The 27,570-nt window shown below is 43.3% G+C and overlaps 1 protein-coding gene across 1 annotated transcript; it reads right to left on the bottom strand.

The window, feature by feature from the left end:
* Positions 1-9,999: 9,999 nt before the first annotated feature.
* Positions 10,000-23,621, bottom strand: LOC122179080 (myosin regulatory light chain interacting protein). The gene is made up of 7 exons (XM_042869742.1): positions 23,476-23,621; positions 22,578-22,768; positions 14,815-15,000; positions 14,132-14,329; positions 13,698-13,862; positions 11,700-12,120; positions 10,000-11,367 (listed from the first exon to the last, which is right to left on the bottom strand). The coding sequence occupies exons 1-7, from the start codon at positions 23,560-23,562 to the stop codon at positions 11,278-11,280; spliced, it is 1,338 nt and encodes a 445-aa protein (XP_042725676.1). The 5' UTR covers positions 23,563-23,621; the 3' UTR covers positions 10,000-11,277.
* Positions 23,622-27,570: the final 3,949 nt, after the last annotated feature.

Below are 27,570 nucleotides of genomic sequence, written 5' to 3'. Positions count from 1 at the left end.
GGCACAGAGCTCCAAGTGCTGCATTCAGACCTGCTTCAGGTGGCCAACTGAGATGGTGGAGCTCATTTCCTGAGAGAAGAAAACAGTGCTAATGCTAATTGCTTTCTGGCTGCCAAGCAAAATTCCATTCTTGGGTTGGGTTTTCCCAGGATCTTCTTTCCACATACATGCTTGTACACACGTGTACTGTGCCTGTTGCACACGGACAGGAGCACAATGAAGAAGCAGGAGAGATTCATGAGGGGTTTCCACGTGGTGCTGCTTCTTCACCCATGCATGGCCATTGTCAGACACAGATGGCGGTCGCAGCTCTCTTCTCTTTGTGCAGCTGTTATTAACCTGAGAGATATGTGGATGACTGGAAGATAAACCAGGTGCTTGTGGGCACAAAGGGGGGAAAGCAAGTTAAAGCCTGGTCTAGTGGCCGGTGACTCTGCACACGGCAGGGGTGGTTTAACTAGATGATCTTTGAAGTCCTTTTCAACCCTGGCCATTCTATGATTCTATGAAAAGAGAAAACGCGAAGCCAGTAGGAAGCAAATCTGTGTGACACATGGTTTGGAGTTTTGTGTCCCTGCAATGTTCTTATCTGACACTCCACCATAGCATGTGGGAACATAGGCTTCAAACACACTGAAACACCACAGGAACGTGATGGTTTCCACTCTGTGTTCCTTGAGGGTCTTCAGTTTACCTAGGCTGCCGTTAGCTGCTAGGATTGAAGTGGTAATTAAAAGTTTAGAATATGGATGTTATAGTTATCCTTGTGTCTACAGAAGTGAGAAAAACACCTCAGGCCAAGGTGGCTTCCCCAGAGATGTTCTTGCTCAGTTGTCTAAAAGATGTTGCAGTTGGCAGTTCCTATATTTAATTGCAGCTTGAACATCATGCTAATGGAATACTGTTCTTCTCTTGCCCTCAGACATGTAGGTGTCAAGCTCCTTCTGCTGCTCCTTTTGAAGTTCCCTGTGGAGATGCTCAGGAGCTGGCTCTTCTGGGCACTGCTGGTGCTACATCAGGAAGATTCCCAGGATGCTCTCAATGGTTTACTCAGTCCCAGATGCACCAAACTGCATGTGAGCCCTCCTCCCGCCAGGAAGGGCATCATCCAAGGAGCACGGCAGGAGGATGATTCCCTGCCCTTTCTGTTTTTCTCTTCTTTCAAAGCCATCTGTTTCTCCAACCTATTTCAGAACATGGAAATTCACAAGTGAGGTGAAATGTCCCATCGGCCGGTAGCCTGTGAAATAGAATCACAGTCTACATTGTGATACAGACAGAGTATGGCACCCAGGCTGCTCGCCCAGCAGCGCTCAGATAATGCGGGGCTGTTTGAACGCATGTGGCATGTTGCAAGGTCCTGCTACCTTGCCTGACCCCTGCCAAGTTATGCGCTCATTCAGCACTACAGCCCGTCACAGCGGGGGCTGGTGGCACTAGGCCTGCTGCGTCAATCCCTGTAGGATTTATGGCTGTGCAATGCACAGCACTTCAAGGCGTGCAGTGTGCTGCTTTGACAGTATCAGTGACAGAGGCGAGGCTGTGAAGCTGTCTCAAAATCACAGAAATATCCTCCTCGTGAGATTATTTTTCCATTGCTTCACAGCAGGATAGTAGAGTGAGATTTACTGCTATATTTTAATGGAAATCACTTTGTTGTTTCCTGTAAGGCAGCACATCCGTCACCTCACATGGCTGATACTTTTTTCTTTCCAGGAGCACCTTGGGGATTTAGCCAATGCTAGAAAAAGAGTTTTGGTGGTGCTGCCCGACCAAAGAACTGGGAATGGCAGCTTTGACCATCAGCACTGGAAGTAGAGTAGGAAGAAAAATAAGCTCAACCTAATGAAACGCATGTACCTGCATGCTTGGATACATAGGTGTAAGTAAATGCACATGTTTCTCTAAATTTGGTGGTGCAGGAAGGATTTGCACAGGTGATAATTTTTAAGATGACAAAATGATATATATTTTTTCTCAGTGTCATTCTTAGAATGCTTTGGTTGAGGCTTACAAAAATACCCAACAATCACAATCAGGCAGGCAAGACAGTGAAACGGATTTTGAGTGATGCAAATTGGCACAGCTATTTTGAATAGCGTGTGATGTGAGACATAATAATTGTTCCTCCCTGCGTTAAAATTTCTCTGCTATACAATCCTAACATGAGCTGCAGCTCTCCTTTCATTTATGTAGTTCTCTATACTTGTTTACTACTTATGGCACAGTAGTACCAAACATCTTGCTGTCGTGTTGGGTCACGGGACAGACAAACAGCAAACAAATGAGAGAGCAGTAACAGACCAAAACCAGAAGTCAGTGTATGGATGTCTGATGTTGTACTGACTGGAAATGATTCCAAAAGTCAACATATGCAAGTAGTTAAATGTGGATTCTATTTTCCCTTTGGTCCAGGGCTCTAACTTCTTAACAGCAAACACTCCCAAGCATACCATCTGTTGCTGGAGAGTGAGCAGTTTAATGAGGATTAGATTCTTTCTGTCTCACTTACTCCTTGACGCCTGCTGCATTTTCTAGGTCATTGTTGTCTCCAAGCAATACAAAATTTCCTTTGCAGCATCAGCAGTAACAGTCGAATATATATATATATATGTATATATATATATACACACATACAAGCACTTGTGTGCATGTGTACTCTATAGTTCCTTTGCTTTGCCTTTCACCAGTCCATTTATTATTCTGCTCCCTTTGCTCAGCAGAAGAAGCCTGAGCGCTCAGGAGCAGCAGAGGCTGCCACACTCCATCCCTGCCAGCATTATGCTGTGTTTGTGCCAGGGTAAAGGCCAGCGAGAGCCATGTCCAGACATGGACAGAGCTGCATTAATCCATATGTTTGAGGTGAAGGTCCTATTGTGCCTCTGCCACCATGAAATTGTGCCTCAGACATGCTCCTCTTACAGTCCAGCTGGTTTAGCAGTCTGGAAGAACTAGGAACCAGTTGGTTGTAACGGGATTGATGGCAATGTATGGCTTGGAGGGATAAGGATGGTATCTCATCCTAATTAATAATCACGTAGAGACTTGCACACTAAAATGAGATTTATGAATCACTTCTTTTAGCCCTGAGCAAGTCTGCAGAAAATGTTTCATTTTTCAGAGGAACAAACACAAGACAACAAGCAAAGCTAACCTACTCACCACGAGCACTTCTGTTTAGGCAGAAAGATCCACATTTTGGAGGAGAGCAGGGCATTTTCTAAAGAATGGAAGCACCAGAGCAGTAATTACCTGATTCTTCAGTGTACCAACAAGAGGGAAGGAGTGAGTGTCAGGGAAAGACAGCCAGGGGGAAGAACACATCTCAGTACTTAGCAGAATAGAGAAGCATACCCAGATAGTGCTGCTGAGGTGGCAGTCCCAACACTGAGCTCACAAATCAGGGGTTTACCTGGTTTCCTTCCACTGCTCCTTACAGAGGAAATCCAAAGTCTGAATGCTGGCCTCAGACTTGGTCCTGTCTCTGTGGCAACATGTGGCACTTGGTGAGAGGATCTCTAAGTAAGAATACTACAACAAAGCTGTTGCATGGATAAGAACCAAAATTCCAGTCCAGACTGGAGCCTGCTGCAGGCTAAGGCACAGCACAGAGAAATAAATGTTTAGAGGGATCAAACAATTAGCAACTCTCATTTGCTGGAAACTATATAGGAAACACCACATTTTTCTTCAAGACTTTCCTGTCTGGGGTGGTTTAGCCACATGTACCTTTTTTCTGAAAGCCTCTGTAGATTCAAGAACATCCCTAGCAAAATCCCAGAATCACAGAGTTTGCTAGATCCCCATTTAGCTTTTTTCTCAAAAGGACAGAGAATTATCCCTGCCTTGGGTCCATACAGCTCCTGCAAATCCGGCCATCTTCTGCTTCTTTTATCATCAGCTCATCGTAGATCCCAGTGCCCAGACATTGGTATCTCGTGCTCTGCTCCCTGTTTGGGTTCAAGCATCAAGAGTGCAGGGTGAGAGTGAGCCAGAGGAGATGGGCAGGGCTATGGGGAGGAGGGGCAGCAAGAGGATTACAAGTGAACAAATTGGGGTCCACAGAGAGAAGATGATAGTGAAGGCAGAGAATCACACCACACTTCAGAAACCAGGCAGCGTGGGATGCAAGAGGCAGCAAAGCGTGCAGCAGCAGCCACAGCTCAGGCCTGAGAAGCTTTACACTGGATGCTGTGTGGAAGCTGGAGGTGAAATTTCAATCTGGTGATCATCAGTCATCGCTGAATTAGCAGAAGACTTTGACTTACAGCTTCCTGTTAAACCAATTGCTATACTTCATGAAAACACCTTTTCCAGTGACTGCAAATTCATGCTTTGCAGAATGTATACCTGTCTGAATGTCTATTTTGAGAGTACAGCAAGCTTGAAGACATCATTTTTATGACAATTTTCTTAAGCTGGACAAAGCTACAAACTAAAATATCCTTTCACCAACATACGTAGCTTTCTCCTTTTGAACACGTGTATTTTACTAAAACAGAACACAAACCCAAAGTAAATTTTCAGGTGCAAATAAACCTTTTTTGGCAGAAGTGTATTTCAGTAGAGCTGCAGTGGAAGTAGAACAGGGAGTCTGCAATAGTGAGGAAAAACTCCCAGAGACTGACCATACGCATTTGGACACGAGTATCTCTTAGTAGGTGTCCAGGAAAGGTGCTTGTGTTTCAACAACACTGCTGTAACCCTTCCACAAATATGCTGGGTAAGAACAGACACCACTGCCCTGGGAAAAATGCGCATCAGGGAGATGGCAAAGGACTTGAATCCTCACCAGACAGTCCAGGGAGACAGCACTTGGCTGAGGATTAGCTATGGGGGTTCTGTCTGCACCACCAGTGCAGCATTCTCTGTGGCTGTGACTGATGCTAGGTCACAAAGTTTTGGCAGCCAGGGGTTGCTAATTTGGTGTTTGCATAGCTAAGTGTGGGAAAAGAAGCATATGACATGGTTCCATTTATTATTAGAAACCACAGAAATGTATGTGATTGTTGGGGAGTTGTACTTTGTCTTCCTGCCACTTGTTTCATAGCCTTGCTGATTCTGCTTTTCACAGTCACATGTTCCCCTCTAGCTCAGGGACAGGATTTTCAAGATGAGTTACAGCTATGCAGCTGATTTTACATTTGGTACTCTGTGCTCATGGTTTGGTATTACGCTTCTTTTTTTCCACTGCCACAGAGCTTCCTGCCACGTAGGAAAAACATCCGCAATACAGGCCTTGTTTTCATGACACGAGGGTTGATTGTGAGGAAAACCCTTCGGATAGGAACATAGCATGAGGGCAAAGTGTCAGTGGTTGAACTTGTGGGAACCTATCTCAGGCCTAAGATGTCTTTTGCACAACAGTATGCCAGGGCCCCCAGCATAAGAAAGACATAGAACTGTGGGAGCAGGTGAAGAGGAGGGCCACAGAGGTCATCAGAGGGGTAGGGCATCTCTCCTACGAAGAAAGGCTGAGCTGGGCTTGTTTAGCTGGAGAAGGCTATGGAAAGACCTCACTGTGGCCTTCCAGTTCTAAAAGGGAGCTTATCAACAGGAGGGAGTGTGACTTTTTTTGCATGGCCTGATAATGAGAGCACAAGGAAGAATGGTTTTAAATTAAAAAAGGGGAAATTCATCCTACATGTTGGGAGGCGTTTTTTACTCAGGGGGTGGTTAGGCACTGGAACATGTTGCTGAGAGAGGCTGTGGGTGCCTCAGTCCTGGAGGCATTCAAGGCCAGGTTGGATGGGGCCCTGGTCAGTCTGATCTGGTGGGTGGCAGACCTGCCCATGGCAGGGGGATGGAGCTAAACGATCTTCAAAGTTCTTTCCATCCCAAAACATTCTGTGACTCTATGATTCTCTGAATACATTTTTGTCTCTCTTTGTCCTAGCAAGAAATGTTCCCCACAGACCTTCCTTACTAGTCTCTAGTGTCTCCTCCAAGAAGACTGCAATTATTCTTAAAAGCAAAAACGAAGCAATCTATTTTTATATATATTTTACTGGGGAAGATTGGGTTCTCATCTATCTCCTACCACAGCAGAGGGATATTTCATCCAGGGAACAGTGGAGCTGTAGTTATGCATTTCAGCCCCAGAAGAGGTTCAAATGCACATCTTCCTCAGGAAAGGAGAGCCCCAGCAACAAGGTGGCTAAGCACCACTTTAAGTGCACTAAATGTAATGTAAAGAAGCTGCTGCTGCCCTTATGAATAACACACGTGGTGTCAGTGTGCCCTGCCACTGAGCGTATCTCCCAGGCAGGCTGGTGCTCCCAGCTCACCCTGTGGCTGGGAGTCTCTTGAGAGGCTGAAGTGGAAGTCAGCATCAGAAACCACAGCAGAACTGAAGGAGTTTGTAAGAATTCCAGGTCAGGTTGGGGCACCGACAGAGTGTGTTAAGGTGAAACACTGAGTGTGTCAGTGCATCCTGAGGGCTTGTTTGCTGCTGGGTATGTCTTCTCTGTTTGCCACATTGGAACTCTGTCTTCTGAAGCAAGAAGTGGGTCAGCTTTGGTGTAACAGTCTGATTTTTGTGCCTGCTTTACTTCAATCATTGTTACTGTTTGAATGAGAGTCCTCTATTGACTATCTATAGTTCTAAACAAGGAAAACAAATACTGTTTCTTCAGACGAGCTGCCAATGTCTTTCTAATTCCCACTGTTGTAGTGCTTTGATTGGATTTGGGTGCCAGATGCATGGATTCCTCTGACAAACAGCTTTCTGGCAGGAGTGGAAGATCTGGCTCCAGAAAGCCTGTTTGTGTAAAGCGTTGCCATGTTACTGTCTATCGTTACCTGCACTGATTTGCTTTGAAGAAGCGGAGAAGCTAGACACCAGTTAAATAAATAAAAATAGAGATAGGAAATACCTTGCACACACCCACACAATCCTTTCCCTACCACTAAGTGACCCTGAAAGGGAAGCTTTAGACATTTTTGATCTGGCACCCCAGTAGTAAGGGAAAGGATTCAGTTCTACTGATTTTGTTCTCACTCTGCCCACTGACGGAACCCAGTTGTCATTGCTGACAAAACAGACAAGTTTTCAGGAACAAGGAAAGGTCAGCAAAGAGTGGGGACGCTCAACCGGGTGACAAAGGAGATGGTGGAAGTGAAGGCAGAGGAAGCTACCAGCTTTCAGGGGCAGGTAGATTCTCCTGTTTGACTTCTTGCTCTCCCTGAGGCTCCAAGCAACTGGCAAACATTCTCCATTTTGGTTGGCAAGAAATCAGCAAGTGACCTGATGTTAAGATCTGGGAAAACTGGAACGGTTTGTTTGCTTGACCTTTATCTTTCAGGAACTCTGTATGCATGAGTGCTCTGACTGCTAGCTGCTGGCCAGCCCCAGAGACCCCCTGCATTCGGCAGCCACAGCTCCCCTGGCCTGACCCTGAGGGAGCAGCAGACTCTGTTTCCCTGCTCCAGACACCTCTCATCTCCATCCTTCCTTCAGGCAGGGCTCTGAAGGCCCTTTCTCAGCATTGCTCCTCTGTCTAGATCCGACCAACCTTCACAGATAACAAAAGGACACAGAAACCACGACTGCTTTTACCACCCGCAGAGGAGACAGAAGGACTCTGAGGGAAATTCAAGAAGGATCTTTGACCAGGCACTGCTGAAGCTAAGATTCGTCAAGCCATAACTTCACCGCTCTGCACAGCGTTTGTTCTTTAAGACCGTATACAGGAGATCTGAGCAGTAAATGTTCTCCATCTTTGATCAACGTGCCAGCGTGCTGCTGTGAAGTGAAACAGCGTAGGCTGGCAGATGAGAATTTTCCCCAGGGGCATTCTGTGGGGAACACAACAGAGCTGCCTTAACAAGGAAATAAATCTTAAAATATATGAATGCTGTTGTGTAAATGCTTTTGTAGTGCTCGGGGAATAAACCAAAATAATTTAAAAATGCCAAAGCCTCTATTCTGTATTTCTTTGGTTTTTTAACATTTTTGCAAATCTTGGAATTAGCAACTACGTGCTAAAGAGCAGTGCTTTCTTGACAGTTGCAACATGAAGCATCTCAGCTTCCTGCCTTTGCAGTCCCTTGCAGGCCGAGCTTTCCCTCAAGCTGCAGGATGAAAGCCAAGCAGGAACCAGAGGAGGGCTGGATGCTCCCGGCTATCATAGCCCAGGTGTAGCTATAGCTAAATCCCCAACTTCCTCATCAACATATAACATGTGTGTACCTATATGGTAAAACATCTCTCCTAAGATTCAGACTCCCAGTTCACTTTTTGCGTGGCTGCTTTTGAATGCAGCCCCGCTGCCAGATCCAAGCAACTCACCCAGCTGGTAGGGCCACCTCCAAACACAAGTTATTCCAGTGTGGTTACTTGCAGCAGAAATCTGCAGCTGCAGCCTTTTAAAATGACCTGGTGTGTGCACCATGAGATTGCAGAGGCTGCACAGTGACTGTAAAGGGGAAGAACTGAATTTCCTGAGGTAACATTTTCTTGCAAAGATGGGAAGCTGCCTTGGCTAGAAGTACCTGGCACACACAAAGGTAAGGTGCAAGAAGCACCAGAGGAAGCGCTGTGATCAGTCCTTCAGCTCCTAGAAGCATTAAGGACACAAGCTCCAGCTGTTCCCAGGAGCTATCGTGTTGCTTCTCTTTTTCCCCACTAACATCTATTACAATCTTTTTTTTAAAATCTTTTTTACAATCTATTACAGAGCTTCTCAGGAGAATCAACAGGACTTTGGCAAAGGAGACCAGACACTTTCTGAAGCAAGCTACACAGCACAGAGAGTTCAAGATTTCCTATTGTTTCCTTGTAATGCTTTTCACAGCTCTTGGCAGCTCACGAGGACTGGGCATGGTACTTCTTACATGAGTGTGTACTGGAACTGCAAACACTGAGCAATGCACACTGCAGCAGCTCCAGGTGGTTAAGCAAAACTAATACAGCATGATTAACTAGCTTTTAAACACTCACAAAGAAAGCTATCTGAACACAATAAAGCTACTCATATTTTCTTTGCCAATCTTACTAAAAGCTTCACTTAGTTTATAGGCAGGATTCAATGGGATGCAGTGTTCAGAAGAGCTTACCTGGTACTCAATTCCCAACAATTAAATAGGATTTAGTTAAAAACACTGATTGCAGAGCATATCAAACACATCCTACCTCCTGCTTGTGCTCCACACCTTCATTTGCCAATACAGACCTGGATTCCAAATAGCCTCAAATACAAACAGTACTTGACAGGCTCTTGCCTGAACCTGCACTCTGGCTCCCCTATTTGATCCTGTGCCTAGATTTGCAAGATGAGGCAGAAAATACCTACAGAGGAGTCACAAGCTCTGCTGGAATTTCACCTATATCATATAACCTGTCAAACCCTACCTGAATTAAAGTGCTATCTACCAGAATTATTTTTATTGGGATGTCTAATTACATAGCAGATCTAATTAGAAGTTATTTGCCTACTTTAAGTTTGATTTTGTTGAATGCTTTTAATCAGGTACCTATATTAACATTAATTTACAATCCATTCCTGCCAGCTGCCATAGGGTGATGGATTAGATGTTAGTGTAATTGTGTCAGCACTGAACAAAATCTTCAGGAAATGAGGATGCTTCAGTGTCATTGTACACTGGCATGAGAGTAGGACAACCTTCTCTGAATATACTTGTATACCTATCCCTTCCTGTAAGTGGCATACAGGAAGAATGCAGGGTTTTTTTTTTTTTCCCTAGAGCTTATCTTTGAAAGCAAATTCAGTAGCACCCACAGGAAAGTTCTCCACAAAGTTGATTTTGAAGGCTATTCTGCAGCTGGAAGTTCTCAGTTGTTGTAAATACACTGCCTAAGCAAAGGCGGCTATTCACACCACTTGCTTTGCTCCCTCTGCATTTCTACACACTTTATCTCCTCCGTCTTAGAACATCACCCACAAAATCCAGCTGACAAACATCAACACTTACTACTATATTTTCAGTTCAGTAATGCTGCAGAAGGACTTCAGAACAAAACAGCCCTATGACAAAATAGATTTTTAAAGTCCTTTATTAATCTGAATATAAAAAGACAGAAGTTGCCTACAATATAGGACAAAAGCTCTCGCTTCATGAGGAAACAAAATTTTCTTTACAAAGTGAAAAAATAAATACCCTCTTAGAGTAAGGTTTATATGCTCATGTGTCATAAAAAAGTAGAGTTTTAATATTTTGACAAAATGTCTGTGCAAAGAAACAGATGCATAAACACACATTACTGCTACATTAAGGCAATATGAAAAGTATAGTCAGAAAGATTCAGTAAAGTGACAGTGTATTTTTCTAGCTTTGAATAAGCCAGTATTGCACCCAAACACGGTCTCTAGTTCCCTCTGTATCCTGGAGAATATACTAGGAAACTGGAGTCTCAAATGCCCGAACAGGAGGGGGGAGGTGGAGAATAAAAACATTTTAGCAATTAATAACCTAGCCAATAAAGACATTAACCAAAGAAAGCATTTAAAATTATGCATGACCACAACGGCACATGATTGACACTTTGATATCAATCCCCAGCAATAAAGCCAACTTCAGGGCAGCTGACTGCAGCAGCTGCCATCACCCTCCAAGCTGGATGCTGATCTTCCCAGGTTCATACTGCGAATACTTTGCCTGAGAATCATGGATGGAGCCTCTCAACAGTGCTTTCCATAGGGCACCATTATGAACTACAAGACTCTCCTGATCTACCCTCAGCACTTTGAAATTAACCAACTTGTTCTGCTTGAAAGCTACACACTGGGATTTTCTATTTAAGAAAACAGAACACAGCTGCCTGAGGAACCCTTTTAACTTTTTTTTTTTTCCAGTGTTCTCCCCCCTTTAAAGCAACTGACTAAAAGCAGAAGCTACAAGCCATACTAAACAGATATTTGTAAAAGCTGGTTTTACTATTAAAATAAATGGAATGACTGAACTAAAAAAAAGAATTGGAAGAGTAAAAGAAAAGGCTGCATTGCTCTTGCTGGGTATAACAATGCATATACCACATTTCTCCAGGGCTCCCTAGCTTTTTGGCAACACTGCCATACTACAAACTTACACATGATTTTCCTTTTCAGTAACATAAATCAATTAACAGCTTTGCTCTCAAAAGCTGTCCCAAACCATCTTGGGCATGCTGAGCGAAGAATATTTATGTTTGAAAACGCAGTATTTTTGCTTTTAATCATGGATTGGTGCCAGAGTGATTGCTTTCTTCACCATCAGTGGTTGCAATTTGTATTAGTGCAGTTTAAAGAGGACACGATGGATTTAAAGCGTGTACGGAGATCATATCACAGTCAGATTGAGGAGACTAGTGTGGGTTGGCAAGTACACATGCTGGACATGCTCTACACGAGATCTGCAAACAGGACATGACTGCAAAGGAAAAAAGGACATTAGTTTACTTCAGATTTTAACACTTCTACCTTTACTGGAGACTACATGACAAGCAGTATTTCACGATCTCCATATTTAAAACAGGACATTCTGACATTCATCCTTACTCTCACCACAATAGAGCTTGCACAGCTACAGCTTATCTTTCCAACTCATCTGAACAGAGTGTCCTTTGAAGCTAGCTCACTCAGAGCTATTTTAAAACTCAGTTTCACTAACAGTGTGCACTGTTTTATTAATCTGGGACTGTAGGTATTCAGAAAACCAAGCTTCCACATGTCTAACTCACGCTTCAATGGCATCGGACTTACCTGTAACTGAGCAGCACAGGCCTTGCAGCACACTGTATGGCCACAGGGACAAAAGGTTGAATTTATTTCCTCTTCACAACACACCATACAAAGCATGGACTCCTTTAGCTTCCGTAATTTCTCTTGCAGAGCTTTTGTTTGTTGGCAGCTAAGGCCCTCACAATTGTCACAGTTCATGCTACTCTCTGAAGATTTCAGAGGAGAACTTGGTGGGGTTTGGTCACTTCTTGAAACAAGATCCACAATGCCAGCATTATAGAGAGCTCTTCTTGCATGATCATAAACCTCTTTTGAGGTTCTTTTAATGTCAAAGACATATTTTTTCCCAAGATTAATGTTTTCATTCAGGAACAGAGATGCTAGGTGACCCTTTAAGTCTCGACTATATTGCATCATGACAGCACTAGTGACAGTGTCACACCTATAAAACAGTAGGACAAATGCAAATTTGTTTAGTTATTAAGCATCTCTAGAATTATTTTTCCTAAAGCAGAAATAACATACTGAAACTAAAACAAAAACCAGTCTGACATATTTAAGATCTACCACATTGTTTGCATAATACTTTTCAAACTGTTTTCAAAACAGAAGAGAATGTGACATTTGATATCTTTGAAAAGGTACAAAAATCTGGTAAAACAATCAACCTACTGAAAGGAGTCAAGGTAATAAAATATAAACAGCAAACACTTGTTTAATGCATAATTCTGCCTGGCAGCACCTCTTCACATGGTGATTCCTTGATGCTACATTAAATACTTGTAATTAATAGCCTCCAGCATAACAACCAACAGCTCTTTCCCTAAACAGGCTCTCCAAATGTTTTAGCACAGTGCAAATTTGGTTAAAAGCATTACTTGACACTAAGTATTGATACACCAGCACTGCATCATCTGAAGTAAATCAGGGTGAATGCATTAAATGAGTGCAGTTCCATTTGCTAGAGTGCTCAGCTAACCTAACCACAGATCAGTGATCTAAACCTCAGAAGCTTAAGACATTGTCACCTTTCTAGACAAGGTAGGATAAGAAAAAAAGGACTACAGCCTCAGACAGTTTAAGGCCCAAGAATCTAAGCTTTTGGGCAAATATTAACTAAAATTCTGCTTAATTACAATCAGACACTGCAAAGGACAGCAGAAATGACAAGCAGAGACGAAGACCAGACAGTTAAGATTGTCTAATAAGTTATTTAAGGTTTTAATTGCCTAGAAAGTAGTAAGAATGCAAAATAAAAGTACATGGGCAGATAATTAAGGAGAACAAGTCATGCTTAACATCATGCTCACAAAATAAGCAGTGGTTAGCTGCTAAGTAGCTGCAGCAGTTAGAAAGGCAACTAGTTGATGTTAATTACTCTCACTGTGTTAAATTGATCTGATATGAGAAGCTGCACAGCTCTTTGCCATCTTCCTCTGCTGAAGTTCAATTCTTCTCTTAAATAACTGATGTGTGGTAGTTAATTTAGAGAAGAAATATCACTGATGGTTACTTCTACTGATCAGTGCTGGACTTCACATAGCAGTGAGAAGTAGTTTCAAATAATCAGCCATCAGAAATCGATTATAACAGCTCTGCCTCAAAGACAGAAGGATAAAGACAACTAATAGCTCCTGGCATGAAACAGAATCTTAAGTACATAAGCAGAGTCAAGAGGAAACGTAGGAGGATCGTAGGAGCTGTAGGAAGAGAACTTCTGGCAACAAGAGTAGCCTAATAAAAGAGAAATGAGTACACATCAAGTACACATGCATGAACTACAGCTACATGTTTTGAAAAACAAGCTCTCCTCTGCTCCTTCGCTCTCACCTTGACTCATACACAAGGTATCATGAAGACAACAGCAAGCTTCTGTCCCTAAGATGCTGTTATTCATAGCAGAGTGCTAAAGTTTTTTTCTTTCAAACACTCCAATCCCACAGAATGGAAAGGAACAAAAAGCTATTCAGCTTCTGGCCTTGTGGGAAGAGCTAAGTTGATCCACATGGCAGCACTGACCTGTAAAACGCGTGGGTCTCTGTAATTGCTCTGTAGAGTCCACTCGCTGCCCTTGTACTGATCATCTTAAACAGGAGAACGACGCTGTTACCAGACTCCTTAGTAACAGTCAGGTACACGTTTTTCCCAGACTGAGTTGCCATCTGAACAACAGGATAAGCAATCCTAAGAAAAAAAAAAATTAGATTTAAAGGGCATTTCCCACGACCTGAAAGTGCACTTCATCAAGTTACCTTCATTTCATGACTTTTCACCATTGCCTGTAATTCTGAAGGCACTGCTTCTGTATTAATGTATTAATTGTTGCTACCCTCACAACCTACACTGCAATAGCTCCTTTCAGTAATTCGGAGCAGTTTTGTCTATTTATGTAAAAAACCAGAGGCACACACAGCAGTTCTGAAAAATGAAAAACACTTCCACATAAGACATACCTGTTGATAGGACTAAAGTCATCTTTACAGATCGATATGCCTTCAGGTCCAACACCGATAAGGAGCTTTTGCCCTTCACTGTCTCTAACAGAGTGCCACTCTACCCCATAGTTCTCCAGTGCTGTCACAATCTGTAGAACCTGATATTCAGCAGAAGCTTGACTTAGACCTTCCAGCTCCTTGTGCTTTGCAATAATGCTGTTGGTGAAAAGATGAAGGATAGATGAAATAACTCAAGTACATGCTGCTGCTGCTAGCAGGTGGGTGTAACATAGGTTTTGGATGACCTAGTTAAACAGATTACTCTTCTGGGTCTGAAATAACTGGAAATCTATAGCTGGATAAAACAGGTCAGACATTTAATAGAAGATTTCTAAAACATTCTGAGAATATTTGGAGATAATACTATAATTTGCTTAAAAACCATAAAAGCTAAATGCAACCAAGACTTCTCTTTTAAGCTACCCTCTCCTTAAGCATTCACCTGAATCAGCATAAAATCCACAATGAAAAATTCACAGGAAAGCATTTTAGCCCCAGCAGATACACCATGGCATCAGCAGCTTAGGGCATAACCAAAATTCCGTGCTTTTGGCTTCCATATTATTCCATTATTTCATATATATATATGAAATATATATATATATATATATATATATATATATATATATATATATATTTACCTCTCCAGAATAGTAGTGGTGAGCTCTTTTGCACATAGCTCTTCATAATTGTACTTGGCAGTGTTCTGGTTATAGTCTCCAAACTTCATCTGAGCCAGCAATGCACTGAGTTCAATTGCATGCTCTGAGGAACACTGAAGATTACCAGCCAAAAGATCTTCTTTTATATGCAAGAAAAACATATGCCTGCAATGAAATCAGAAATGTTTGCTTATATTAGATGATACAGCATGTTTGGTAATCAAAATACATATCAAATACACATCAAATGCACTTGGTAATCAAGAATTTCCAGGGAGTAGAACACATTCTGGCACAGGGGAAAGGAGCCCACCTTCTTGCTGTGCTCTTGAAGATGAGAGTACAAGTAAAGGCAGTGTCTGAAAGCATGATTAAAAAGAAGCTAGACTTCAACATCAGTCTTAATAAAAGTTGCTTTCACTTTTAAGGCCACTGACTAACTTCACTAAGTAAAATACCAATGAAACACATAGGTTAATCTCCTTTTTTTTTTTTGTTACTATTTTCAAATTACAAAAGAAAATCTATGAAGAGCAGCTCAAACAGCATATGTAATTTTATCACACAAGGGAGAATGTACTTCCTCTACACAGATGCAAAAGCTCTGCCACCAGTTAAAGATGGCACTTTTGCCATGAATAAGAGAGTAACTTGGAACCAAGGCTAGCTTGAGATGAGCTGGAAAATTCACTAAGCTGCTCTTAATTAGCTAATAGGCCAGTCAGACAAATCAAGTTCTCTACCATCATTAACAGCAGCTCGTTAATTCCCACTGTAGTCTACCTTCACTTCTGCAAATTCATCCTTATCTTCCTTCAGGGAAGGAAATATACCTTTCTTTCCACTTTTTCTTAACACTCAGCATGTTTATGGGTGCCAGATGCAGCAGTAATTATGTTTCACTGAGAAAGCCTTCAATAAATCAAGTCTAGTACTCACAGGGATACATCATAGCTTCTACCACCAACAGGACATTTTCATTCTACTACCTTCTCTAAAATTAAATGTAATCTTTTTAAAGAAGTTATGTTGGATCACTGAAGTTCAAGTGCTGGTTAATGATTGCTTTTGAAAGAAAAGCTAACTCTGGATGTCACGCGCAGCTCCTCTTATAACACACTTCAGTTCACAGGGCTACCTTCCCACCATGATCCATTACATATCTTGCAAAATGCGTGCTCATTCTTTGTTCTATGAAGGTAAAAACCAGAGCTCAAAACACACAAATATCAGCCCCCCAAATGCCCACATCCACAGCTTCGGAAAGGAGAAAAACATTAGATATCATCCCATAGGCTTCTCCATTACAGCAGTACGTTGCAGCATTAGCATTGCCCTCTACAACCTGCACGAAGCATACTTACAGCAATGCTGTGTTTGCTTGCCAGACAAGTGCTCTAAGTGCATCACTCAGATGTCTAGATGCAGATCTATGCTTCAGTGGGCCTGAGGGAAGTCTTTTCCCCCTGCAGAATGCACATCTGAGTGGTGGGAACACAAGAACTTGACATGACAGCTGTCTCTCCTGTTAGCAGGCTATTCCTTGTTTAGGCTCCTCCTGCAGGAGGTCTCGAACTTCTGCTACAACCTCTGTCCCTCTGGCTTGAGTCATAGAAAGGCATAGCGGGGGGTTTTCAAGTGGATGGATGGGTTGTACACACTCCTTTCAAAGTTCCATTCATAAATCTATCCATAAATCTGATCCAATTAATTATTAAAGAGTTGGGGGCAAAATATATCCAAACAGTAGCATTTCCTTGATCCCAATCAACATTACCTAAACTAAAAGGCTTTTCCATGCACTTCTGCTCCTGCTAGTATGAAAGGAGGTTTTCTAGTTCTGCTAACTACATACTAATTACACCTACAGTATTTCAAAGAAGAAACTGACAATTTTATTCTCATTAGCTGACATGTTTTCATCTGCCACACCTAAATACTTGTATCTTCATTTTGTGTACTTTGCATACATGACAGCATTGACTACATAAGGAAAAGCCAGCATTCTGCTCTGGCAAGGAGACCTTATTGACATCAAGGAAGGGGAATTGAACAAACAAAAGATGGCTCCTGCAGATACAGATGAAGCTACAGCACTGGTGTTTTTCTTTTTTGGTCCTGAAATGCATCACAGGAAGGAAAAGCATCTATAAATTGAAAGAATGAGTGCTGCAAGTTTTTTATACATCTGAAAAAGCAGTTCTAATTAGTGCTGTCTTCCCACCCAGCCTTTTTTAAGATTATGCTTTTCCAAAAATACATCAATATCCACTGCAAAAAATCAACACCCTTCAAGGTTGCAAACATTACACCAGTCAGATTCTGGGACTATAAAAAGATTTTTCTTTTTATACACAACTAGAACCTTTTTTTATCCTCAAACAAATGCAAAAGAATGCACTTTCACTGCTGAATACACCCCAGCAAAATAAAAAACAGGAGCCCTGAGGCAGTTGGACTTCTAATCCTGTGAAGTGTAAAGGGCCCAACAGATTGCATGTAGAAAAGCTGGTCATATTACAGATACTGTTACTCACCAGCATTTAAGGTTTTGTAAATTAGTTTCTGACCTAAACTGAGATTCTACTGAAATCATTAGACAACACTTAATCCATCTCTCTAACAGCCTCTAGATATATAAAAACACCAAGGTTTTTAGCACCTGTCGATATACAAGCTGAGCAGTAGAAGGGCACACAATTTTCCAAGGAATTATTTTAGTATTAGTGTTTTATACTTAATGGAATTTTTATCCAATGAGTTTAAAGCTGTTTTAAACTGAAATCTGTCGAGTTTCCAACATAGCTGACAGAATACTTTATTTTGACCACCATAAGACAGTAATTGCTTTTGTTTCTGCACCATTCACCACCTCAGTTGTACGTGGTATGTTAATATTTATTACCTGCTAGAAATTTAAGAAATAACTGAAAGGAAAGGCATTTTTCCTCTCTTCCCTTCAATATCCTTTAGTACATCCTGCCACTTTGTTACTACTCTTGCCAAAGTTCCACTTAACCTTTAGCTCTCCTTGGAAAATAGTTCTTAGTAAGTAGGAGTGCATCAGAAGTGCATCCATTTCTTATTGTGGCTGCTAGTCACCTTAACATTCTCCAGGCATATTGGGACATCTCACAGCTAAAAGACAGCTTTAAAAGCAACAGAACCTTCCACTGCAGTCACAAATATGCTGCATTCTACACATGACAGCATTTGTACAGAAGTCTGTGCAGCTTAAAGAACATTAATTCCATCACCCCAACCTCATGCCAGCTAGATATTCCTGTATGTTCAATTATAGAATACCTTCTCCCACTTTCTACTTAGAAATACTGATAAATGCCCAAAGCAACAAGTTTGTCAAAGCCACCACACAGCACTGCCTCCTGCCAAAGGGAAGAAAAAGCAGTTTGAAAGTTAGAACACACATGCTTTTCTCAAGCACTGGTTACATGGGTAATTTTGTGCTTCTTTAGCCATCATGACACTGCCCTAGAACTTTCCGCACCATATAAGTCCTACGAGAATATTAAAGCACTTCAATGCACAGCCATGATTAACGTACCTGCTGGTTGCACACAAGTAATTTGATACTGAAAATATTTTGGCATAAGTAGCAAACCCATGCACTAAATCAAGTGCTACTTTCCTCTCAGAAAGAACTCAAATGCAGGCTGACCAGCTGGATTGCTACTGCCAAAAATGTGTCATTACAGGGAAGTATTGATACTTCTAAGGAAAAGAGCCGAAATCTGCCTGTTGTCAAATCAGTTGGAATAGAACTAAGGGTTGCACAGAATAAAAGCTATGAAAAGTACATGCAATAATAGACTCATTTCTCCTTCATAAAAAACTTTGAAGATAATTACATACATCAGGGCTCAAAATTCCGCAGTGAAAATTTGGCTCATCGTACAGCTTTTCCTGTTGTTGCTTAAACCAAAGGGAAACAGTGCAAATAGAGATAAGTTTACATACAAAGATATGTTCTAAACTCAGCCGACAGCTGAAGAAGTGCCAAAACTCAATCCTTCGCCAATAGAAGTGCCCACATGACTAACAGCTCCAGATTAGGGGAGTCCATCCGTTCACCAGACTTCTGGCAAGAATCTTAGCACCCATCCCAAGGAACTGCCTGTGCTCTGCGGGTATGACGGCCCCAAAAAGAGCTTCCAGGGTAAGCTCACTGCTGCTGTGCAGTAATTTACAACTACACAGACTAGAGAAACCAAAGACAGGATTGTTATCCCTAAAAATACATCGCTGAGGAAATAGATTATCATTCTATTTTTAAAAGCAGATATAAACCATACGTAAAAGACAACCTCATGGTTACGTTCCTTCCCTGCTATCTTTATCCCTATTTGTGCTCAGCATGTGAAAGGTCACCCACTGCATCTCAGCTCTGCTTGCAGAGACAGATCCACACATCCTGGTGTCCGTTACAGCAGACCTTACTGCACTGTAACAAATGCCAGTTGTACCAGCATGGGACTATGGGGTATTTTCCATACTTTCTCATGGCCAGGTGCATCTAACACTGGAGTTTTACAAGCTTGCTCTTCATTTTAGCTAGCAGAACTGCAAGACTCAGAAACAGCACGCACAGCAGCCTCCAAAGCACTAATCACCTATCCAAAAGTTGGCAGAACACTTATTTTGAACACTCTGTGAGACTCTGGGTCTCATCAGAAGCAGACACACTGTTTAACTTGCCGCAGCTTACATAAGAATACTTTTCAGTCATATTACACAAGACAAGCAGTCGGCCCGCTCTGAAAGGGGTGGGTAAACATTTCGTTGCTCAAGCAATCTCCACTCGAAAATTATTTCTGCTTTTGGGCGATGACCCAAACGCGGACTTTGGCTCCGCCGGGCCCCGCTTTCTGCCCGGAGACCGGGGAGCCGCGCACCAATGGGGAGCCGGGGCCGCCCATTGGCGGGAACCGCCGCTCTCCGCTCGGGTTACTCGCGGTCACCGCCCCTGAGCGCCCCGGCCGTGAGGGTTCCGCCCCGCGCGGCTCTCCTGCAAACCCCGAAGCACAACCGTTCCTCGGCTTTCCACTCAGCAAAGGCAGTGTGTTGCCACAGCGGTCAAAGGCGCAACGACAGCCTCGCATTTGGTGGCAGGAAGGCTTTCTTGCATCAGAATATTAAAAATGCATGAGGCCGCGATCTTCCAGTGATGAAAGATAACAGGAGCGCGGGCTGATGTTCAGCAGTCAGATCAGCTCCTTGCACAGCATGTGGAAACTTGAACAATAAAAAGCAACAGAAATGTACAGCCAAGTTCTAAACGCAAAGGCGAGACAAAGATCTCTATCATGAAGTGCTCAAACTGAGGTCAACAAAACATCCCAAGCGTATGGAGAAACCAGAACAACTCAGTGGCAACATCTGCTATTAGTCACAGCAAGGCACATCCATCACCCAGATGATTTTACAATTACTTGCAACTTCGCAGATTTCAACTGCAGTCTCAGGATGCACCTATAAGGCAAGTCAGCTTCAGAGGCAGAACATAAGAACAGAGACTTCCCCAGCTTTCCTCGTGCAAAGACTAGAGCAAAACAGTGCCAGAAACACCCTTCTTGTATACTAGCTGTGCATGTGTGCTACAGGAAACAGAATATCCATCTCTTTGTCATCCAGAACACTGACTTTGCAAGTGAAAAAAAGTAGTAAGGCGTTGGTTGCAACTGCACAGCTCATTTTAACTCTATTCTATGATACACCTACTGATGTATCCATTGTACACAGGTTCAACATATTTTTATCTTTCCCTTTGTTCTACACAAGCTTGCATTTAAACTAAAATAGGGGTGCATGACTTAACCCTTTGGCAGACCTGAGAAGGAATAGCAAATTTAATGTAACTCAGTGCCAACACTACAGAAATACACATTAACCACAACCGCTATGGAGTTCCAGGTCTGGTTACATGCAGGCTAGTGAGCAGACAACTAAAATGCAGCCAACACAAACTATTTTGCAACACGGATTTAATTTTTAACGCAAGCACTTTTAGCACGTATTGATTGGATGTGGACTGAACAGCTCACTTCAAGCTAGCATTTTATGCAGTTATCTTGAAATGTGAATACTCCTAAGGCCCCAGATAAGCCATTTCTCTGTAAAACATCAATTCATTTTCACCACAGCCTCATTTTAGTAGACCTCTCATTGACTGAGTCTCAGCATTAGACTTACTTGTTAAAGTTTCAGAACAGTCTTAATCCATACTTAAAAAGAGAACTCATCCCATCTACAACCTTTTAAAGTCATCTTTACAGTGGAATATACTCATGGACTTTGATGTATGTACATACAAGTTATATTGCAGCCTAGCTACAAAACCTGTCTCCTAGGCCCTTGGGGTTTGTTTCACCACTTCAAGCTCTGTTAGCTTAGACAACATGCCAAGACTTGCATTGATGGCGTTGAAGGTAGGAAGACAGGTGCCTTGTAAAGCAGAACAAACACTCAGCAGCAGCAGCAAAACGCCAATCACACCTGCACTCTGTTTCCTCAGATTCACCCTGATTTTGTCTGAGTGAGGAGGTGCATCCAACACTTCAGGGGCAATCTCATCTGCCTCATCAGGAATGAGACCTTGTTGCTTCTTCTGTTCTACATAAAAATCCTTTATTTACCTTTTTTTTTTTTTTTAAACTCACTCTCACTGAGAGCATTTAAGACAATCTTTTTTTGAAGAAAAACATTCAATAAGAGCCCAAAGATATAGCACAGAAGTTAGAATGTTCCTTAAAAACAAACAAACACTGGATTTGTTGCAATGTATTTGCCCAACTAAATCTATTCTGTAGAATAAATAAAAGTTCTACAGACAGCCTTCCGAGAACTTCAACCAGATTGGGCAACGACCATTCCCCAAAGCCTCACCCCTACACATAACTAAAGAAAAACTCAAAACACCTCTTTCCATGCAGTACACACCAAATCAGGTCATCAGTTTCCAACCAAATTATACAAATATTCTGCGCAGAACAAGGGCGCTGTATCTACAGTTTTAATTCTGAAAGTACCAAGTAAAGGCCAACAGCGAAAACACATTTTGGCACTACCACCCAGACACTGGATTTCCGTCTGCCCCAAAAACAAAAAATATTAGTTGAGAGATCAGTGTTAAACTTACATCCTCAGCTTTCCCTAAAGAGAAAGCAAGTGCAGATGAAGTGGGAAGGCAGTAATCAAACTCAGGGAGTGAAAGCAAGCACTCCTCACTAATCTAAGGAGTCGAAATCTTAAGTCTAGCTAGCAGTGTAACAATTTAGTTACTAGGACTGGCTAGAGAAGCAGAACAGCTGTTTCTTTTGTAGCCTCACAGGCCCTGTAGCTGTTTGAAAGCTACTGTAACATGATACCAGACAAAAAGGAATTCAGCAAGTTTTTGCTCTGTGGGAGGAATTGTTTCCTGCCTTAGAACGACCTACAGTAACACTACTGAGCTGGGGTTACTATCGGACACACATTTGCCATAGAAATAAGTTGTTGCTGCTAATTCAGTTTCTTCCAGCACTAATTTCCCATTTACTGCTAGCTACTCAAGCCTTTACTTTTTTCTTTTTAGAAAGTGAATACTTTCAAATAATGGATTTTTAAAACTGAGTTGAACAGGGAATATCAGAAGATGGGAGAAATAGAGCCTCCGCATCATCATTCTCACAAGTCAACAAAACTGAAAACAAAATTAGCTTTGCTTACAGCCATCTTTACCTTACCTAGTCTGTTCTTGTAAGATCAGATGCGGCTCTACAAAGAACTTGACTCTTAATTTAAACCGATAAGGAGCTAAACCATCCATCTGCTGGGAAATCCTGTTCCTCAGATTCAGCCACAGATTCTCCCCTTTGCTGCCAGTGAACTGCAGTCCGAAGTAATCAACTTCTATGATCCCCAACCTTCTGCAAACCTGAAAGAAAGAGGTCCTTTATAAGGAACGAACAACACGATTAGACAAAGATACCACGACTCAAAAAATCGAGTTGCACGTGAGCAGCCTGAAACGAGAAACCCTGTTCACGAGCATCTTTACACGAGCGTTTTGTGTTTTTTTTTTTTTTTTTTTTTTTAAATAGATTTTTCAAAAAACAGCGTGCGAAGCAGTACGTAAACAAGCACTGAGAGCGAGCAGGCGACGTCCCCACCGGCCGAGAACAACGCGGACTTCACGACCCCTCGGGACAGAGGCCCGAGCCCCGCAGCCAGCAGCGCTCCCCGGGCGGGGCTCGGCTTTACCCGGGCGCCACGCACAGACGGGGCAGCGGCGCTCGGCTCTTCCCGCAGCTAGCCGCACCTGGACACGGCCTCAGCTACCGCGGGCCCCGCCCGGGCTGCCTCGCCGCGGCCAGACGGGTCTCCTCGTGTCCTCCTGCCCCCGGGGTGGGGGGTTAAGAAGGGGCTGCAGCAGCGAGGCCGAGGCCTCCCGAGCCCGCGCCGCATCCCCCGGCAGCCCGCCCTTCCCTCACACAAGTGAAGGAGAAAGGCGATAACCATCGCCGGGCCGGAGAGCGGCGAGGAGAAGGATGCGGCAAGCCCTGCATCCGACACAGAAGGAAGGGGAGAAAAAGGAGGAAATAAAGGGAGACAGCCGCCCGCGCCACGGGGGACGCCCCTCACCTGGTTGAGGCAGTCCTCGCCGTTGGCTTTCGCCTCTACCTCCACCTCCATCACCACCGCGTCCGGCCTGGTCACATAGCACAGCATGGCTGGGGTCGGCCAGCGCCGCCACCGCGGGCGGACCGAGCGGCTGCTGCCGTCACCGGCGGGGAAGGGCGGCTGTGGCTGCGGGCTGCGCCTCGCCCCCCCCACGCCCGTTCTCCGCCACAACGCTCCGACTGACCACGCTCCGCTGCCGCCGCTCCCTCCTTATATACCCTCTGCGTCCCCCCCTGCGCGGCACCTGCGGACCAATCGCGAGGCGTCGCTCGCCGCTGCGGGCCGCTCCGCCACCAATCAGCGCCGCTGTCCTCGGGAGAACGGCTGCGGCTGATTTGGGGGTGCGGGGCTGGGCTGTGGGGCGCCCCCTGCCGGCCTGGGGGTGTGGTGAGGAAGGACGGGATGGGGAAAACGCGGGGCGGGTTTGGGAAAAACAGCTCCTTTGCAGGGACTTTATGACGGGGAGATGAGCCACCAACATGAAAATCACAGCATGTTTTTCTCCACTTGTTCTTCAGTTTATTTCGGAGTGGGTGCAGGAAAAGTTTGGGTTTCATTTCTTGCTTGCACACATACCTCTGCTGTGGCATTTCCTGCGATTTCTGTCCTAACCGAAGAATGTCCCAGATAACAGCCAGGGTCAGATGCTGCAGGAAAGTGAAGAAATCCTTCCCTAATGGTGTGATAGCACGCTGTATGTTTTACCCAGCACGAAACAGTGATGGCTAGCTTACACCTGGCAGGCATTCCTTACACATCTATTACATTCATGCACCAGGGGGGTTGGCTTTCCTTGCTGTCAGTATTGGGCAGGGCTGGTTCCTGTCCCAGAGGCCTCACCTTTTCTGCATATATCAACATTCCTCCTGTGTTTTCTTCTTGTCTGACCTAATGCAGATGAAGGTGTTCTTATTATGTCTGTAGGAGCACCATCCTGCTTTGAAATCTGCAAAGCCTAAAGCCACCAAAATAGCTTGTAGCGCTAAATCGCATAGATTGGTTAAGCCCTGTGCAAAACAAGCATTTTCAAGTGTGTCATCTGGATGCTGCTGTCACAGAAAGACGTTCCTTTCTGCAGGCCCTCTGTGATGTTTTATTCATGCTTTAAGGAGACAGGAAAGAACCGTGTCCTATACTAACATATATGGGACAGCTTTGGAATTGAGAGTACCTTGCAGCCTATTGGGCTCTGCCCGAATGAAAAGCCCAAAGTCTCTTTCGCTCCCACTGAGGCTCTTTGATGGGTCAGTAACACTCAGTGAAGCACACTGACAAATGCATGTTCACCTTTGGAGTATGGGAGAACATTGCTCACCAACGTGCCATCTTGATGCCGTACGTCATGACATTCTTAGTGCTGCACCACAGCAATGCCTCCAGGATGGATCACACTTTCACTACGGTACTGAGTTGTGTATAAATTGCCCAGGTGTGATCCCTATACAAGGTTCCTTTTTGGTCACATCCGATTTCACACAGCAGGTGCTGTTCATAGTGCCTCCTTGTTTGATATTTGAATGGAAAGCCTGCGAGAAAGCAATTGTGTGGAAAAGGTAAGTTCCAGACCTTTGAACTTGGAGCCTTACACTGCAATATTTGCTCTTGTTACTAATAAAGGCTAATGCCTCTCCTTGTATAGGCTTTTGCACACAAGGAAGTTGCCTGCAGGCTGTTGTCTGGATGTTCCATCTCGTGAAGAGTCCAGTAGCACAGTTATGATCTTGCTATCCAGAGGCTTACACAACATCTCGAAGATCCTTTCTTGCGCTGCTTGTTGCCCATGGTATTGAATCCTGTCAAATTCACTTCACTGCTACCAAATATCAGGTCTGTAATCTCACTTCCTGTACTAATCAGAACCAGTATGAGGATGTTAGACCTTGCCTTTTTCTTCCTTATTCTTGCACTTTGTATACACTTTCTTATTGTTCTTATTTAATGCTAGCTCATTTGTTTTGGCTTAAATAGAATATATGATGTAAGCAAGTACAGGCTATGACAGATTGGTAGGCCGTCCCAGACCCGTTGTAGAACCAGGGAGGACCTCCACACACCCAGAGGACACAGGGGTGTGAGGGAAGGTGGGAATGCAAATTAAGGACGTGTGACTCTGTGCCTGTGAACTGCATGCCCAGCTATGTATGCACGTGCCTGTATGGGCTGTATACGTGTGTTCTGTATGTGTGTGTCTACTACAAATGCATTTCCAGCCTCACTACTGGTTGGATCTGGAGGCACAGAGTGGCAGTAACCTTGCTGCTCGCAGGCTGATGGATTCACTATGATGTATTTTCCCCTAACATAAATCCTGAGAGAAAAGCACTGGAAAGCACATACCGTGCCATTACTATTCTAGTTCTGCTTTCCTTTTTTCCTTTTTATTTTTTTCTGACCGTCTCTCTGCATTCTGCATCAAACTGGGTAACCCAGGACTAGTTCAGCATAAATGCATTTCAGAATGATCTGAATTGGAGCTGAGGGGGATCACATGATTGCAGTCAGTCTCTTCTGCCATCTCCTCCCTAGGTGAAATCGCTTTGTGCATGAGCACAACCGCAGTGTCTAGCTTCCTTCTTGTCACTGTCAGGGCTGCTGGTCATGCTGCGAATGCACATCACTCACGTGGCTGCTGATCTGCTGGCTGAGCAGCATGGAGGGAAGCATAAAATCGAGGAGCTGCTCTGACACCAGCAGTTGCTTAAGGGAGACATTTATCCATCCATAAACGCACAAATACTTTCTTTTTCTAAATGAAAAATCTTGTCAGTGTTCTCCCAAATATCATGCCTTTGTCATAACTCCTCTGCTTTACACCTTCCTCCAGTGCTTAATTAGCTTCTATGGCAAAAAAAAAAACCTGCTAGTGATTGACACACCTCCCACTGTGCTAGTTCACCATTACACACACAGCAAACACAGACTAATGTGCTAAAATGGTCCGTAAGTTTACTGTTTTAAGCGTCTGGTGATCATACCCAAGACTCTCATTATGTGAGGGGAAAGAAAGTAAAGCTGGGGATGTCAGTTCATTCCTAAGAACACAAAAACAATCCCACCAGATCAGACCAAATGTCAACAGAGCACCAAATCCTATTCCTTGCAGGTTCAGTTCAGTGGTAGACCGCAGGATGAACAAGCAAGGAGGGCTTGTGACTGCTTATATGCTACAAAGGCCAATAGATGATGCTGTACTGAAGAATATAAGAAATTCATATTCTTACTCTCTAGAATCCTCTCTCAGCTTTCACTGATTTGCAGCTCCAGAGCTCCTAGTCTGCTTTTGAGCTAGGTAAATAAATTTGTGAAGTACAATTGTATGTTGTACTCAAAACCTCTCCCAGTTTTGGGCTAGACTCATTACAGCAACTTTCTTCTGGATGTTGGGACGTGTATCAGCTGCTCTTGAAATCTATTAACTTCGTTTCATAACTTATTTATTTATAATGGATAGCAAAAAATAATCCCTCCATTTCTGCACTTATTCAGAAACTCCCAACATCAAATCCCCGTTGGACGTGAGCTTGTTTTCCAGGTCATCGATTCAATTTCTGAGCATTTTACTTCCTTTAGTGCTCCTAGAATGGAATAATGATTGATTATTTTCAAGTTGTTAAAATGTGCTCTCACGGATTAGAATGAAAGCTTTCAAAAGAAATTCTCACTACTATTTGTTCCTGCTGCCGCCCCTATAAACTCACATATTTAGGTTGTTTCCCCTTCCCCACATCACTTTCAGAACTGCCAGGAGAATGAGATAAACTGCTTGGAATTAAATAGAATAAAATATCGAGAAGGGGTTGGTATAATAGCTATTTCTGTATGTGTCAAGCATTCAGTAACCACAATTAAAAAGAAAATTACAGCTATCTAGGAAGCCACGGCATTGCCTTAATTATAAAAGTCAAGTCCACAAAATACACACTCACACACACATATAAGGTTGTATTTTATTCTCCACTGCAGAGTTTGCAAACACTGATTTCATAAATCCTTTGGAATAAGCATTGTGTTTTCACCCCATCAGTCAGCCAATGTAAACCTTTTACCACTGTTACA

Source organism: Lagopus leucura, unplaced genomic scaffold (assembly GCF_019238085.1).
Source record: "Lagopus leucura isolate 7727_CA_CO unplaced genomic scaffold, USGS_WTPT01 Super-Scaffold_100002, whole genome shotgun sequence".
Classification (NCBI taxonomy): Eukaryota; Metazoa; Chordata; class Aves; order Galliformes; family Phasianidae; genus Lagopus; species Lagopus leucura.
The sequence above is the reverse complement of the archived record's forward strand: the minus strand, read 5'-3'. Positions and strand labels throughout refer to the sequence as shown.